Source organism: Mytilus edulis, chromosome 7, assembly GCF_963676685.1.
Source record: "Mytilus edulis chromosome 7, xbMytEdul2.2, whole genome shotgun sequence".
Lineage (NCBI taxonomy): Eukaryota > Metazoa > Mollusca > Bivalvia > Mytilida > Mytilidae > Mytilus > Mytilus edulis.
This window is the reverse complement of record NC_092350.1, coordinates 25,427,864-25,447,049: the sequence shown is the minus strand read 5'-3', so window position 1 is coordinate 25,447,049 and position 19,186 is coordinate 25,427,864. Positions and strand designations below refer to the sequence as shown.

The following is a 19,186-nucleotide window of genomic DNA, read 5'->3' as shown; positions in this document are numbered from 1 at the left end:
TTAAAGGTTCTTTGCATTGAGTTCAGTTTATTGATATGCGTATACCTTCTGGGTGAATTTAAGATGCAAAAACAGACTATTCATATCTGCATGTCCATGAATGAAATGAAATCTAAGGTAAAATGATTAAACCATTTTACATTATCTATCACAACTGGCAGCACATGGTGCTACGTATACGAAAGCAGTAAATGTTCTCTCTAATGTGGGACTCGTTTGGGGTTCTGATCCTGGATCCCGCTTACTGTTTTGTCGGATTCCCGTATCCCGCTTACACTATGTACGTAAGCAATTCTCTTTTTTCAAATTCTCGTGTTCCGCTAGACTTCAATTTCCTTTTTCACAGCACAATAATTTGACTTTCACGTGTCACGCTTGCAAAACGTCAGCAATCCCGCGTCATGCTTAGACCCAAATGAGACCCACTCAATTTTTTCACGGAAATTAAAGGATTTAGTTTTAATTTGAACCAACATTTTTAAAAATTGAGAATGAAAATGTGGAATGTGTAAAAGAGACAATAACATGACAAAAGAGCAGAAAGCAGTCGAAGGCCACCAATGGGTCTTCAACAAAGCGTGACATTCCCTCGACCGGAGGCGGCCCCAGATGGCTCCTAAACAAAGTGTGTACTAGTTCAAACTCGAAAACATAAAACTGAACTTACAATTAAAAACATACAAGATGAAGAAAAAAACAGAGACTCCTGACTTGTCGTCAAGGTAATCATACCAAGAGACACACCAATATACATAGGTCAAGAGTCAAAAAGCCATAGCCTGGTCAAGAGTTCCTTATAAAAAAAAACGCAAAGCAGATTTTGAGAAAAGGGTCATCGTGCTACACAAGACTAACACATATAATTATCTTTATTTATATCTAAAATAGATATAGGAAGATGTGGTATGAGTGCCAATCAGACAATTCCTCATTTAATTCAAACAAAATATACAAGTTGTACATTGAGGGCAAAGGTCAAGCTCACATGAAGTTCTATTGCCACTAGACTCACCATCTTATGACAATACATCTACATGCCACATATTCAGAAGCAAGGTCAATTGAAAATTATATTTTGAGGTCAAGATAATATACACACTGTATCCCGATGACACACCCAACGTGCATAGGTCAAGAGTAAAAAAGTCATAATTCTGGTCAATAGTTCCATGTCAAAAATATACACAGCAGTCATGCACGAAAGTGCATCATGGTACACGTAACAATGTCTTATGTCATGATGCACTGCACATGCCAAATACAGAAAACCTAGGTCAGGGACAGAAACACAAGACATGTAACTTAACTCAATGGAACGGTTCTTGTATTGCAGGTCATTACAATTGCCTTCAAAACTCGCAACACTGCAAAATTAAAACCGTCTTTCACAAAAGTTTAGCAGGATTCTTTGCAACGATTATCTTACCACTGTCAATTGAGAAACGAGTCGTGCAGTTATGTCAATAAATTAAAACGGTAATATTTGACATTAAAACAATGTGATAGTTCTATGGTAAACTGATGGAAACACATGATACAGTCATGAAATTTAATATTTGCAATAGTCATGATAGTTCGATTAGAACAATACAAGACAGAGTTGTAAACAAATGAAGTAATGATATATACATACGAATTTTTAATTACAATGCACACATAAGGAACCGTAGTTTTCATTCAATTTATTTATCTAAATGTACGCTTGCGTTAAACAATGGAAATCAAGCACGGTATATTTATATAAACGATCAATATTGTAAATACAAAATAAAATGAATTTCAACACCTATCAACTTAACCCGAACTTTGTAAATTGAAACAGTTCAACCTCAATGTATGCACGGAACTGGACTGAAACCTAAGTATGAAACGGGGCTGTATCAGAAAATTAATGTAAACTATGAAAAAATAAATATGTCCATAACTGTCGGAACAACAGGGTAGCACTAAGGCATGGTTTATCAGCAAACACTCACTACAATAGTGAAAGATGCATAACGCAAAACCTTAGAACCAGCCCTGTTTGGACAATCTGTACCCAACAAACTGTCTCAGTTTTTCTATATCCTGTCGGCAGGTTTCAAACACTTCCACTATTTAACTAATTCTAGGCCTGCTTTAAACTCTTTACTCTCCTACTTCATGATCTCCTGTCTTCAACGTTTCGGTACAAATGACAACTTTAAAGACGACGATAGAAGTTTTAACGACATTGACTGGCTAAACAGCAGAGGCGGATTTAGGGGGGGGGGGGGGGCAGGGGTCCGGACCACCTTTTGGGGGAAAAATTTGGTTGCTTATATAGGGAATCACTGAAGCGTGACTGGAGTAGGCCCCCTCTTAGGCAATCAGTGGGCCCCCACTTGTCAAAATTTCTGGATCCGCCAGTGAACAGCCCTTGTACGGTCGGCCCTGGCTTGCGCCTTTTTCGCATTTGATAATTTAATTTTTACCATATGGTAATTGATATAGTTTAGAATGATAAAAAAGGTCAATAATAAAAAAAATAGAGTAAAAATTTGAATAACTAAATGAATAAATAAATTGATGACTAAGTTTATAAATAAATTAAAAAAAAAGAATATTGAATACTGAAAAGCTACCGAAATACTATGAACGCGGACCTTGAAGAGAGCACCCTGGCATCAAATGTACAGGTCTTATAGTAACCAAGAATAAAGGAATGATTTTTTATGCCGTTTTCAACGATTAAAAGATCAAATGGGGAAAATTGATAGAGAAATCAGAAAATACATAACTGTAGAAATATTCCTTTACTGTAAATTTGTAACGTCACCTTTTGGTATCTTTTGCCTTTCTTTTAAGGTCGATTGCTTAACATTCACATCAGGACACTTGTAAATCGGTCAAGTGTAGTAATCTGTTGACTTACCTGCCATTTTCAACGATAAAAAGATCAAATGGGGAAAATTCATAGAGAAACAGAAAAATTATAATATTCATTAACTGTAAATTCGTATAAACATGAATTTAAATCTCCTTTTGGTATCTTTTGCCTCTCTTTCATCGTCTGCTTAAGATTAGTTATTGTTAAATTGTAAATCGGTCGAGTGTACTAATTTGCTGACTTACATGCGTATATTTAATATATATCATTTTTTGTGAATTTACTATTCATGTGTACCCAACTACTTTTATCATAAAAATGTAATAACGATCAAATGTTTAAAGCGGGATAGTTCTAGTACCTTGTACTTCAACTGTACTAAGTCAATAAAATCAGCAGATAAGTCTAATGTGTAGGGAGATGTTGATATAAATGTTTACACGAGTGACTATAATGTTTAAACAGATACACTTACTTTTATTTATTTGTAAAATAGTTGAGAATCTTTTACTTCTTATAGTCGATATGACCATGACCCCCTCCCCCTCCCCCCCCCCCCCCCCAAAAAAAATACAATGCACTGAATAATAACGGATGTTTATTTTGTTAGTTAGTTTGTGTAGCATTATGTCATGAAATACTAGAATACGTGTATGAATATAAATGAAAGGAATGAAAGCATCCGCTTGTTTTTTAAGATGTGTACGTACGTACATACACATGTAAAATCAGAATGGAGAAAGTAAATCTGATGCCTCGTTGCATGATGGGCAGTTCCACGGTCTCTTCACTTTAAATATGAAAAGTTTATGCTTTGAACTATTAAAAACAGTGCTATAGGTGTATGTCGGAAACAGTACAAGGACACACGAAATAATGCGATACCCCCTCCCATCCCCCCTAAAAAATAACTACAAGAAAAAACAAACTCTCAGTTCAGGATTCTAATACATAATGATAAGCGGAACGTCTTAGTCTTCAATTATACATATATAAAAAAAAAGCAACAGATAACAAAGGAACATGTATACACAAAAATTCGAATAAAACAGACAACGCCTCGGCCAAAAAGAAAAACAAATACGAAAAAGCGAAACAAAAACACGATACGGAAAGTAAGAAAACCGCAACATGAACTTATAAAACCGAGGTTAAAGTCAAGTGCTTCGGAAAGGTAAAGTTTACTTGCTCAAATAAAGTGGTACTCGTGGTTAAACTCTGTTATATTCCAATCGGAGTTTGTGTATAAAATTGGAACTTATCTGTGATAGACATTCTATAAAGGTCAACAACTATCCTATAAAACGGTAATAGAAAGTTGACACAGCATAGGTTTCTGACACAGAATGAATGTGGTCTAATGAACTTAAATTTTGTTTTGCCTTTGAGCAATACACTATGCTGTTGAATGTTAATCCTGTCAAAAAAATGTTTGAAGAAATTTTCTTTTTATTTATGAAATCTGAAATTAGAACAAGTATGGACACAACTTTTAAGCTAAAAATATTTTAGATAAGATAAGGAAAAAAAACTTCATCAGCAACATTTTATATTGGCAAATTTCCAATGAAGTTATTTACATAAAGTTATTTGCAAATAAAAATAGAAAATGACATCATAGTAATGTCTGGCAAATGTCCAACATACATTATCTAAAAACATTTTAGATAAGATAAGGAAAAAAAGCTTCATCAGCAACATTTTATATTGGCAAATTTCCAATGAAGTTATTTACATAAAGTTATTGGCAAATAAAAATAGAAAATGACATCATAGTCATGTCTGGCAAATTTCCAACATATATTATCAACTACTATTCTATACAAAGAAAGATAACTCCAATTGAAAATTATTTGCTATTGCACAATATTGTGCAATTAGATATTTCTTGCTATTGTGCAATACTGTGCAATTGAAAATTTCTTGCTATTGCACAATACTTGATATGGAATCCTGATTTGGACCAACTTGAAAACTGGGCCCATAATCAAAAATCAAAGTACATGTTTAGATAAAGCATATCAAATAAGCCCAATAATTTAATTTTTGTTAAAATCAAATCTAGTTTAATTTTGGACCCTTTGGACCTTAGTGTAGACCAATTTGAAAACTGGACCAACAATTAAGAATCTACATACACAGTTAGATTTGGCATATCAAAGAACCCATTTATTCAATTTTTGATGAAATCAAACAAAGTTTAATTTTGGACCCCCATTTGGACCAACTTGAAAACTAGGCCAATAATTAAAAATCTATATAACATTTTTAAATTCAGCATATCAAAGAACCCCAATGATTCAATTTTTGTTATAATCAAACTAAGTTTAATTTTGGACCCTTTGGACCTTAATGTAGACCAATTTGAAAACGGGAACAAAAATTAAGAATCTACATACATAGTTAGATTCGGCATATCAAAGAACCCCAATTATTCAATTTTTGATGAAATCACACAAAGTTCAATTTTGGACCCTTTGGGCACCTTATTCCTAAACTGTTGGGACCAAAACTCCCAAAATCAAACCCAACCTTCCTTTTATGGTCATAAACCTTGTGTTTAAATTTCATAGATTTCTATTTACTTATACTAAAGTTATGGTGCAAAAACCCAGAATAATGCTTATTTGGGCCCTTTTTTGGCTCTTAATTCCTAAACTGTTGGAACCAAAACTCCCAAAATCAATCCCAACCGTCCTTTTGTGGTCATAAACCTTGTGTCAAAATTTCATTGATTTCTATTCACTTTTACTAAAGTTAGAGTGCGAAAACTAAAAGTATTCGGACGACGACGACGCAAGACGACGCAGGACGACGACGACGACGCCAACGTGATAGCAATATGCGACCAAAAAATTAAATTTTTTGCGGTCGTATAAAAACCAGGAATACCTTATAAAATGAGAGCTGCACACGGTGCTGGAATGTTCCTTTATGAAAAGTTTTTATTTGGACTATTTTTGTCAGCTCTTTCTTGTTAGTTTAGTTTTTAACCGACCCTCATTGTCATTCTTAGATGCAAGTCAATATATGAAGTAGAAATACCTGCATCTGTGGTGCCCTTTATTTTAAGTGCAATGCGATAGATGCGACCAACATGAATATTGACTATAACAAGTAAATATCATGAATATGCATACTAGACTCTCCATCAACCTCCTCTTTCGGTCCATTGTATTGCATAAATCTGATATACCACTTAATTTGTTAAAAGGTAACTCTCCAAGTGCAAAGGGTGACCAATGAAAATAATTTGTACTAAAAAAAGACACGATAAGGAATGGCCAACTATCTCTAAATTTATCTCACACCAGTGTTTTTTTTCTAAAAACCTTCCATCTTTTCTTGAATTTGCCCCTAAAAGTGTGACATACACTGTGAAGATCCAACTAATATGGTTTGTGTGAAAATAGATTTATTCTAAACTATCAAAATATGAAATAACTAAAAAGAAAGACGAATAACAATCTTTGTCCACAAAACATTTTTTTTTTCAAATTCAAACATTAGTATTGAATTTAACTTGTTAATTTTAATTTCTGACCAACACTATCTTCATTTATGATGATGGTGCTGAATTAGTCTTATTGTCAAGCGGCAAATGTTACATGCATGTCGGTGACCCCTGCTTTGAACGAAGAAACGGAATTTTAAAGTAATTTTTCAGAAGGTTTAAATTGTCCACAAAAAGCGATTTCACACTTCCTAGACTAGTGGACTAGTTTTCAAGATATTTTGGGTCTGGCCTGTGAACTTACCAGCAGCATCTTGCATATGAGGCGATTGTGTTATTACGAGAAAACCCAAGACTTTGAAAAACATGACTATCTCATGAAAATAAATTAGAGGCTCAAAAAATAACTTGCAGCTCACTTTAGTCTATGTGTATTTCAGCTATGGAAACTTCAACAATGTGAAAATAGTTCATGGCTAAATTTCTCTGTTTTGTCGATTTTTATCATTGCTGATAGTTTTGGTTTCATGTTAGCCCGGCTGTAAATCAGGTTTAATCCACCATTTTCTAAATCAGAAAATTTCTGAACCAAGTCAGGAATATGACAGTTGTTATATGGATATGTTTGAGCTATTGCTTTTGCCATTTGATAAGGGACCGTTTTGAATTTTCTCAGCGTTTACAGTTTCTCTATTATCTAAAAAAAAAAACACAACGAAGGGTAAAATCGCCATTTAAGGTAAATAACCCCTACATCGACATCGACAACTGATCCGTCAGATTTTCTCTATCTATTGTGATTTGAATAAGATAATAGACAACTTGTTTTTTACCCCAATGTTCTGTTGGTTGGCAGGCAGGGTCATTGGATACATTTTAAAACTAGAAACTGGTACTCCAATGATGATGAAAATTTGTTAAAATTGACCTAGCTGTTTCAGAGTTTCCATAAATTAAACGGACGACGATGATGGACGACAAACGATGGATGTCAAGTGATGAGAAAAGACTAGCTGAGCTTAAAAGAGAGACAAATGCATTTCAATACAAATCCCTAACAACCTTTGATAAACGGAAACAAATACGAAATTGGAATAGACTCAATGTTAATTTGTTTTAATCTAGCATAAGCAGTTTTACTTTTCAAGACTATTCAAATATAATTGTCAGATGTATGTTTTATTAATTGTATAATGTAAAGCAGAGATATTAAAGTATAATTCGAACCTCAATAGAAACATTGCTTAGTTTTTAGGAAATATAATGTGCATAGATGCATAGATTATTGTCAGTAACTTGTTGACGACTGTTCTACATGTTTAAGGATTCTAGATATTCAGCTATTGTTGCAACTCCTTTGTTCGTATTGCCTTGTTGACCTCCCTCTTTAGTATGACCAATTACCACACCTGTTTTGGAAGTTTGTAGAGTTAGTGCACCTAGGTCTTTCTTTTTCGCTAAGACTAATTTATTATCTTCTTCTCTTAAAAATTGGTATTTTATTCCTTCCACAGTGACTCCACTCGACATAAATGGTGAAAAATCTCTACTTTTAAAAGCTTTTCCAATAGTGGCAGCCTCTGCAGCTGTTATCTTGATAGCCGCTGGTGCCGCATCTGTTGTCCACTTTGAACCATCAAGGCCAATAATACAGGCCTTGTCTGCATTCGCACTTCCAGTGGCATCTTTTGTATGAGCGATCAAATTATCTATATAACTATCCCATGACATTTTGCTGTTTTGGTGAGTGGTTCTGAAAAAATAAATAAAACTTTTTATCTTACAATGTCACTTGTATATGTTGGTGATCAGTATTATTAATATAAAGCACATGGTGCATGGTCAAATACAAATGCATGTTTTACAAATAAATAAATTATGTTTGTCTAGATACGTGTCCGCAACAAACAAATCGGTTAAAGGGGCAGGACCTTTTTCGGGATTTCGGGATTGACCCTATCTGGATCCGGGATTTCTTTTTTCGAATTTCGGGATGGCGGGATTTTTTTTTTCTAAATTCGGGACCTCGGGATATCATGTTATTAAGCCCGGGATTTCAGGATCAGAACTCCGCCCTCGTTTAAGTTGGAGTTCAATATAGACTGTCTGGTACAACAATCCAAAGTGAACAGTACTTAGATATAGGAAGATGTGGTGAGTGCCAATGAGACAGTACTTGACAAAAATCTAAATAAATGTTTAAGAAGTGTAACCGTAAACAGATATAATAGTTTACTTAACCTTATTGGACGTAAATGCGAAAATAATGTCACCCAAAGACCAACGGTTAAGTATGGGTCATTAGCACTTAACATGCTTAACGTTCGACGATATTAAATGGTGCACTGTAAACTAATTGAACAAATTTTAACGGGTACGCTCAGGGTCAAATGTTTTGAAGGTCAATAACTTAAATTACATCCAAACTAAGCCTATGGCATTAAAATCATAAATCACCTAACGCGAGGGAACCATGTTTTGTAATATACTTTATATACTGAAAATAACGATGTATTGTTTAACCTCTCCACTGTGACCCAGTGAAGAGACCCAGACATTTTATAATTTCGAAGTCTTGGATTCGTTTTTACAGATAAGACAGTGTCTGATTTTAAAAGTATTTGTCACTGTGTGTCCCAAAAGCAAAAAAAACTCTAGGGTAGGCACGATTATCGAAAACGTAATCATCTTCATATAATCAAAGTTATGTTTAAAACAATTGCATTCTTCACAAAACAACACCTGTTTATATACTAGTAATATTTGCATGTTCATATAAATTAATAACACGTTGTTTAAAGGCCAAACTGATAGAACCATGAAATTGATGTCAAGGTCAAATACCACTTGTCAAATATAAATCAACTTTAAAAAAAAAATTACGTCCATGAAAAGCTGGTTTTGATTTAACCAGCTATTTTCCTTGGCAAACAGCACGTACTAGGTAAGAAACATGAGTCGCCTCCCATTTTCCCCTCATCCCAACGTTTGAAGAGATAATGATTTGTTTTCTTTTGTCAGTATAGATCAGTATATATATATTATTTTTAATGACACAAAAAATATTAGCATGAACAATGTAAACCTTGTACTTTTATAGTACACTTAGTATGAAATTCAAAACAGTGTGGCTGTGGCCATTGATTGACACATTAAATTCATCCATTGACTGAGACAATTTACGTGAACGTTTGTCTGTAACGACCACTGTTCACGACGTACCTACGATAGACATTTAAACTGTGGGGTCACCAAAGGTTTCTTAACGCCTTTAATTATAAAGTAATTCGAAAAAATAATCAGGAATAACCTTTATGTTTTGATTTATATAATTGGTATAAATCAAAACATCGTGTTATTTCTAATTAATTTTTTCGAATTACTTTATTGAGGTGTTGAGAACCTTTGGTGACCCCATAGTTTAAGTGTCTTTAAAAAGTACATAGTGATCAGTGGTCGTTACATACAAACGTTCACCTAAATTGTCCCAGTCAATGGATGAATTTAATGTGTCAATCAATGGCCACAGCCACACTGTTTTGAATTTCATTCTATATATATCATGAAACATTTAATTCATTTTTTTTGCCCAACAAATTATCGTTTTAGCACGTAAATGGGTTTTGTTGTGGTAACAGTGTGTGCTAGCTTATATATACCCCAATTAACTTATTCGTATCCTTGTTCATGTTGTTACTGCATAGTTATATAAACCCACATCCCTAACAAATGTTGAATGGTATACAACATGTTGCATGTACCACTGGATCATCAACATTAATCCGGCGGATATGACTTGATTAAATCATCGATAACAAATATGTTTTTGACAAACTGACATGTAACGAGAAATATCAACCAGATAAGAGGCTGTATACCGTTACATTTGGTTTATTTGTATCAATTTTAATGCAACCAAGCGGCATAACTCCTGAACGACAAACGTAATAACACGAAACAAAATATCTTCAATATTTGAAGAAAAAAAACATTTTTTATACTGAAGATTCTTAATTGTAAGGACACAACTGGACACCCTCTATCTCTTCCTGAACATTCACTTTTCGCATGACCACAAAATAATAACCGGAAAGTTTACGTCGGAAGCCCGGTCGGTAAGCATGGAAATAAAATTGTCACAGACCAGATTAAAAACTCCCACGCGAATTGTTAAGCATTAGGTTTAGTAAATGGTCGTTCCTTAAGCAAAAAATATACAGACAAAATACCTTTTTGAAGAAATCACTTGTACATTCCTGTTTAAATAACACATTGATTTAGTTTCGTGGACAGGAGTGGACACAGGCGCACTGACAATGTTCAAATTAACAAAATAAAATTACACTTGACATAAACTAGAAATGAATCAAACAATAACAGGTTTTGTCAGAGTCTGGTCCAGTCATTTAAAAAGGGGTATTACCACATAGGTCCATTCAAAAGGGTTCAAAATATGAAATCTTTAATAATGGGGGTTCCAATCCTGGCCCACCGAATCTACCACTGATTAGTTCCAACTTATACAGACTTGGATGCAATTCTTGTTGTTGCAAAAATGGTGGAACAGAGAGGTGGGACGTTTTTACATGATTTTATTCAATTTCTGAAGAAAAAAAGGGGGGGGTCTGTTCACTGAATCCGCCAATGTACATAATCAAACTGAAATAAAATTGAAATACATGTAAAACCATAAACAAAACACAATGTGGGACAATGTCAGGACCTGTATTTGTATCAAAACACATGCATTTAAAAGCAGATTCAATTAATAGAATTACACATATCATCCTACCTCAAAGAAATAGAATTACACATATATCATCCTACCTCAAAGAAATAGAATTACACATATCATCCTACCTCAAAGAACGTACCACAGTAATTTGCCAAGGGTTCTTTTTTTGTCAACTTTTGTTAGTTCTAGTACTAAGATTGAAACGGTTTTGTTTGGTCAGTTTAAGAGTGTAAAGTTGACAGCTTTTGGTATTCTCATAAACATGTTATTTGGAGGGAGGAGCCTATAATCTATGCGAAAACGAATAATGCAGGCCCTTGCACACGGAAAACAAATGTATTGTTGGACAGGAAGAAATATTTATCTTTATCCGTGTATTAGGTTTCCACCTAGTTTATGTTAAAATATTTCCTCGATCTCGATAAAATATTCACATAGTTTTCTCCCTTTTCACTTCCTTTCGAATATTCACGAATGTCCGCGTATGAGAAATCGACTTTACACTCAATACCTACATACATGTATATACTAAAGTAGACGAATTAAGGACAGTCTGGAGGATATTTAAACTCCAGTTCAGCCATATTGATATTTAAAATTATATAATACTAGACAAAGTCCAATGACCCGAGAATGCTTCTTGCACAGGTTCATTAAATGGAGCAAAGCATGCTCCACTTTCCCCTCATTATTATCGGTCAACATTACATTATCATTCAACATACTTACTGTTATTATTATTGGTAATAATTCTATTTATTTCTAGGTTTCATCACAAACATTTCCGGGTTTGCCTTGACAATGTGTTCATCGATGACAAATAATTATTGATCCGATACATATTCATACATTTGACACACTACACTATGTGTAAATAAGAATATTAGTTATGACATTGTAATTATAAATAAACAATTTACCTGAATGTAGCTATAAACTTACCAAATTGGTCAAAAACTGCGTTTCAAGATGGACAGATACGTGTACACACCAACCCTACCTAACTACACATGTGAGACGGAAGTTCAAGTTTAATACGATTTGCTGGCCGTATCGGTTGAATGATTTGTTCAAATAAAACCGGAGATTTAAATTCTTTTATATCCGACGCAACGAATAATTGATGAAATATCCTGTCTGTTTGCAATTTTAAAATTTAAATATTTTTTTCAGTATTTTTGTAAAAGATAAAAGGTAAAGTTATGTTATCTTATACGTATATTTGATATATATTTTTAACCTTCACTTGTACACAAAAGGAGTTAAAACATACAAATACAGGATACCGCCATTTGACTATTTGAGGGACACAAAAGGGAATTTAAATGTACAGTTTTGCATTTATCCCGTTCATGGACCACTGATAATATCCGAGAGAGGTATGCTGCCTTTTTATATTCACAGGTATCACCGATCGATACAAATCAATAAAAATGTATATACTATATATAAATAAATGTTAAGGTAAATTTGGTCGTGTATCATATAAATATAGGGTCAAGGGTTAACAATGTATGAGCCAGTAATTACACTGATGATGAAGTTCAGTCGGAATTTAATATATATAAAAAAAAGATGAATCAGAATAAGATGAGAAATTTTATTAGTGTAAAATCCAAACGAAAGGGTGGTACTGGAAACAGACAAAAAACGAATGTTACAATTAACAATTTAAAATTCTAAACTCTTTTTTTTTTTTTTTTTTTAAATTAATGCGTGCCGCGGACAACATTCTTCTTATATTGTCACGGGGTGTGATGAGAACTGAAGGAAATGCTTTAACTGCTATAATCATACTTTCTCATTTTAGGTTTTTCTAAAGTAGAAAGCATATTAGTCCTATGTATACACAAATAGAAACATGCACGTTAACTCTGAGGAGTCACTTTTTGATTTTATTCCAAAGATGCATATATAGAACTGTGATCTATCATGTATATGTTTCGTTGATATTCACACCATGTATAGCGTTTAGAAGATGGCATATTCGACCATTGGAACTTTCCCCTCAATCTTTGTACGAATTGTTCTAACGACAAATAATGAGGTCAGTGTGCAATGCTATATAGACTATGATTTCATTTAGCAATTATTTCAATTTTTCACATCGGAATAAGGAACGAAACCGCATACATGTTATCTTGGGAATAAGCGGGGAAGATCTAGGGTGTGTGTGTTTTTTGTATTTTGTTTTGCTTTTTTGTTCAAATTGTTTATATCTTTTGTTGTTGTTTTTTAAGGGGGAGGGGGGTATTCTGACTCTTCATTTTAAAAGTGTCGTGTTATGATACAGAAGATGACTGATTAAATTAGTTGTAAGGCAATATTAAGTCACCTCTCTTCCTTCTTACACTGTACTATAGTTTTTATAGAGGAAAATAACATAGATTATACTTATTCATAGCATAAACATTCATTGTGCCTTATTATGACCATTTTAGGTAAATTGTCAAGTTGTTGATCATTCATGTGTAAATCCAATTCTTATACTCAAGACGAATAATAATTATATGTAGAAGATCTTATGTGAGTGCTTGGTGATATATGGTGTAAACATTCTAAACGGAAACGCCTCTAATATTAATTTCGGCTTGAAAAACGTTCGGAAAGAAAATACTTTAAAATTCTATTTTTGCTTTTGCATTGCTAGTCTTTGAATCCACAAATAAGAGTTACAAAAAGGTGAGCCTGTTTAATTTTATTTTGATATTTGTTCCTGGTTCATTGCAATATAGACCATACAAACAAAACAAATACACATGTTATGTATAAAGAGGTTGATGATGCTGTTTCAGTGGCGGATCCAGGGGGGGTCCGGGTTTTGGAACCCCTATTTTTGGGCGATCAATGCATTTGAATGGGAGCATATAGTTGGACCCCCCTTTTATTCTGTGTTAAGACCCCCCCCCCCCCCATTTTTTAATGGCTGGCTGGATCAGTCCCAGTGTTTCTTGTACAGTACAACGTTTGTAAGTTAGTTCTATGCTTATAATAAATCACCAAAAGTCATATAGTTATATTCTGAAAAGAAAAAAAACGACCATTTTCTATTCAAGTTGCTTCATTTGTTGTATAAAGTAAAAGTGACCGTAAACCTCACTATCATATACACACTGTGGACCTGAGCGCAGATTCGTAGTTATCGTATCGTCAAATGGTGTTTTTTTTCTCAAAAAGAAGCTGGAGTTACTCTTTAGATCACACTGACCCTATATATATACGGGTATAATATGTTATTTATCAATGTGACCGGAACTATATGAAATTGTTAACTCCCTAAACGATTAACTGTCATGAGTTGACAATTTCTAAAAAATTTAAACGTTTTGCTAATATGAATATTTGAAAACTTTCCATAGATAGTCCCAATCTGATCACTAAGTCAAGGTATACGAACAAGTCGCTATCGAAACTAATTACCAAGACAAGGTATACCGAAACTGATCACCAAGACAAGGTATACAAACAAGTCACTATCGAAACTGATCACCAAGACGAGATATACAAACAAGTCACTGCCGAAACTGATCATCAAGACAAGGTATACAAACAAGTCACTACCGCAACTGATCACAAAGACAAGGTATACAAACAAGTCACTACAGAAACTGATCACCTAGACAAAGTATACCGAAACTGATCACCAAGACAAGGTATACAAACAAGTCACTATCGAAACTGATCACCAAGACAAGGTATACAAACAAGTCACTATCGAAACTGATCACCAAGACAAGGTATACAAACAAGTCACTACCGAAACTAATCACCAAGACAAGGTATACAAATAAGTCACTACCGAAACTGATCTTCGAGACAAGGTATCAAAACAATTCACTATCAAAACTGATCATCAAGCCAAGGTATACAAACAAGTCACTATCGAAACTGATCACTTCCGAAACTGATAACCAAGACAAGGTATACAAATAAGTCACTATAGAAACCAATCATCAAGACGAGTTAAACAAACAAGTCATTATCGAAACTGATCACCAAGACTAGGTATACAAACAAGTCACTAACGAAACTAATCACCAAGAAAAGGTATACAAACAAGTCATTACCGAAACTGATCATCAAGACAAGGTACACAAACAAGTCACCATCGAAACTGATCACCAAGTCAAGGTATACAAATAAGTCACTATCGAAACTACTCATCAAGACGAGGTATACAAACAAGTCACTTTTGAAACTGATCACCAAGACAAGGTATACAAATAAGTCACTATCGAAACTAATCATCAAGACGAGGTATACAAACAAGTCACTATCGAAACTGATCATCAAGACGAGATATACAAACAAGTCACTACCGAAACTGATCACCACGACAAGGTATACAAATAAGTCACTACCGCAACTGATCATTAAGACAAGGTATACAAACAAGTCACTACCGAAACTGATCACCAAGACAAGGTATACAAACAAGTCACTACGAGGTATACAAACAAGTCACTATCGAAACTGATCACCAAGACAAGGTATACAAATAAGTCCCTATCGAAACTGATCATTAAGACAAGGTATACAAACAAGTCACTACCGAAACTGATCACCAAGACAAGGTATACAAACAAGTCACTATCGAAACTGATCACCATAACAAGGTATACAAACAAGTCACTACCGAAACTGATCACCAAGATAAGGTATACAAATAAGTCACTTCCGAAACTGATCATTAAGATTAGGTAAACAAACAAGTCACTATCGAAACTGATCACCAAGACAAGATATACAAATAAGTCACTACCGCAACTGATCATTAAGACAAGGTATACAAACAAGTCACTATAGAAACTGAGCACCAAGACAAGGTATACAAATAAGTCCCTATCGAAACTGATCACCAAGACAAGGTATACAAACAAGTCACTATAGAAACTGATCACCACGACAAGGTATACAAATAAGTCACTACCGCAACTGATCATTAAGACAAGGTATACAAACAAGTCACTATAGAAACTGATCACCAAGACAAGGTATACAAATAAGTCACTACCGAAACTGATCACCAAGACAAGGTATACAAACAAGTCACTACGAGGTATACAAACAAGTCACTATAGAAACTGATCACCACGACAAGGTATACAAATAAGTCACTACCGCAACTGATCACCAAGACAAGATATACAAATAAGTCACTACCGAAACTAATCATCAAGACAATTAGTTTACTTGATTTGAGTTATTATCGTTAATGAATATATGCATGTACACCTATAATTTTGGTTCAAACATTAAGAGTTTCGCGTTTAAAACAATGAAACCAAATTTAATTAAACTCGATGACATGACTTTAAGACCCAGAACCGTTTCGGTTTTCTCGTGGCAGCGTGTTCGCCTCGAGTGCGGGATGTCGTGGATTCGAACTCTGGTCGGGCAAATATTTTAAAATTGGTAATAACTACACATCCGCTAACCATGTGGCATTGAGGAGTATGATCTAAGATAGGTCCGATCGGAATCCGTGAAGGGTGGTATGTCTTCCTGTAGAATGTTACCTTGTAAACTACCACTTAAATTATCTGGAACAGCTTGTCATTCTAGTATAAAGCAGATTTAATATTCATATTGCATTACATGTTCTCGTCCTGAATTTTCATTAAATTTACCTCTAGACGTTAAACAGCCATCTATCATCATCTTTTAAGACCCAGTGCGATTCAGAGCTAAGCCAGAGTCTATTGCTGAAGATATGATAACTTTCACCGAAGAAAAGGTGGACCAATACAACTCAGACCACTATTAAGACAACTCTGTTTTGAGACAGGAACTTTTTGTTATATCTGAATTCTTCAATTTGTCTCATGTACTAGATCTAATAAACTCAAAGATTGTTAAGAAAAAGATCATTTTGATAAGGGACAACATCAAAAGTTCAATGAAGGATAAAAAACTTAATTCACATAGTTTTTTCACTGACCCCCACACCCCCCCCCCCTCTTAACTTAATTTGGGAAAAATTGATTGACCAATAGGGATATCAGTAAAATCGATTTTAGAATAACAAAACTTGCAGCAATCTTGAACCCCCCCCACCCCCCCCACCCCCAAACTATTTGATTTAAGTTTTTTATCCTACATCGATCTTTTGATGTCGTCCCTAATACATACATAAAACGATAATCATAAACTTTCATCTAATCAAACAATTCTGTCTTTGATGTTAAATATATAAAGATAAGTAGATTTTTAGTGCTAAGTCAATAATTGTTTATCTAAAATAAATTGTTGAATACTCACTGTGTAGGTAAGAGTGAACATGCACGTGTAGCAGATTAGAAAGAAAGTTCATTTCTTGAACCTCAACGGAAACGATTTTAATGTTTAAATTCAATAATTTTTTTTATTGTTTGAGCTTATTTATAAGAGAAAACCTATAAGATATGTTTCTAATTAGGCAAACAGTTTTTTTTTTAATTGATCCTGTTTCGTGCCCCTCTATTTAACCAAAATATTCATGCATACCCTAAATAATTTATGGAGATTTTTTGCTAAATACTGTATAAACTAAAGTATTAATTTGCCTACATAAGAAATATAAAAACATAGCTCTTTGCCTTACGACAATTGAGAAAAAATTAGGAACTGTAAACGTTTTTTTTCTTCCACATAATAGAATAGAAAAGTTAACTGTTCATTCTTTCATTTTATAAAATTAAATTATCACACCCATGTTTAAAGGCAAATGTTGAGAACTGGTTCAATAAATAAGACACTTTTCTCTTATGTAAAAGTGCTACCATATCAAGATAACATCATATTTATGGTCAAAGTGAAATATAAATTGCATTTCCTTGCGGAATACAGAGATCATATATCTTCTATAGTAGATAGGTACATGTATAATAACATAAATGGTGGCAGTATTACTGGACGAGATGCATCAGATGCGCATTTTGAAATCTCCAGTGGTACTCGAAGTCAAACTATTTGAAAGTCCAAAACCTTATAAAAACATTGAAGAGCTGAAATACAAAAAAAAGCAGTAAAAAGTAAATCCAAACCAGAGATAAATGCATGAGGGAGAAACATTCTGTAACTTTATTTTTTTTTACAACCGATTGAATTGAGTGTGTAGGGAAAGGAAATATTGTTGTTTAGCCTGCTTGCTAGCTGAACCATGGAGACATTATTAGGTTAGGCAAACTACCCTTATATTAAAGTAGACTAGTCTGACAGATAACCATTCTATATGTCTGATGGACTAGGCTACGTCGAAAGGAGGGTAGTAATTCTTACCTAACAATGACTTCATGATGCAGCTAACAAACAAGCTAATCAAAGATATTACCTTTAACTTAACATGCATGTACACTCAATGCAATCGGCTGTAAATGATGATGTTGTTTTGATTTAATCCTTCATATCTTAATTGTTAGCGTATCCACAACATTTCCTTAATTTCATATCTTTTGCATTGCAGTGTAACTTCAAATTACTAGTTCTTAAATCGAAATTTCATTTGACAAATTAAAGAAAACCCAAAACCAACTGCACCTGAAGCAGGAAAGCATTTAATTTCTGCATGCTTCAAAGCGACGACTTCATTTTGCAAGAGGAACTATGAATGAAGATATCATGTATAATATTTTATTTATGTAATAAATAGAACTAGAATTATATCGAAGTCAGTTATGCACCTCTTTTATAACATTTTTCAACTTTCAATAAGAACAGTTTGTCATGATGCGTAGATAACTTTAAATAATTCATTAGTTTATCTGCCTACAGATTCCAGGTATTCTGCTATTTTGGAAACCGCTTCGTTGACAATGCCTTGTGATCCTCCTTCTTTTGTGTGGCCAATCACTATACCTGATTTAGAACTTTGTAATGTAAGTCCACCGTTGTCTTTCTTTTTAGCGAGGACTACTTTTTTGTCCATTTCTCTTAAAAATTGATATTTGACTCCTGCAACGACTACTCCGCTACTCGAAAGTGAAGAGAAATCACCAGATTTAAGCACTTTTCCAATATTAACAGCTTCCTTTGCAGTAATCTTGAGGGCATTCTTATGGCCATCTGTTGTCCATTTTGAACCATCGAGTCCTATAATACAAGCCTTGTCTGCATTCGATTTAGAGCGTTCGATCAAATTATCTATATAACTATCCCATGCGGCCGACAT

The 19,186-nt window shown here is 34.0% G+C and overlaps 2 protein-coding genes across 2 annotated transcripts; both read right to left on the bottom strand.

Annotated features, from left to right (window-relative positions):
* Nucleotides 1–7,462: 7,462 nt before the first annotated feature.
* LOC139481143 (profilin-like) lies at nucleotides 7,463–12,140 on the bottom strand. Its single transcript, XM_071264256.1, has 2 exons — nucleotides 11,980–12,140; nucleotides 7,463–8,055 (listed from the first exon to the last, which is right to left on the bottom strand). The coding sequence occupies exon 2, from the start codon at nucleotides 8,031–8,033 to the stop codon at nucleotides 7,614–7,616; it is 420 nt and encodes a 139-aa protein (XP_071120357.1). The 5' UTR covers nucleotides 8,034–8,055; nucleotides 11,980–12,140; the 3' UTR covers nucleotides 7,463–7,613.
* Nucleotides 12,141–18,775: 6,635 nt separating this feature from the next.
* LOC139483041 (profilin-like) lies at nucleotides 18,776–19,186 on the bottom strand. Its single transcript, XM_071267067.1, has one exon. It carries the CDS (start codon nucleotides 19,184–19,186, stop codon nucleotides 18,776–18,778), a length of 411 nt encoding a protein of 136 aa, XP_071123168.1.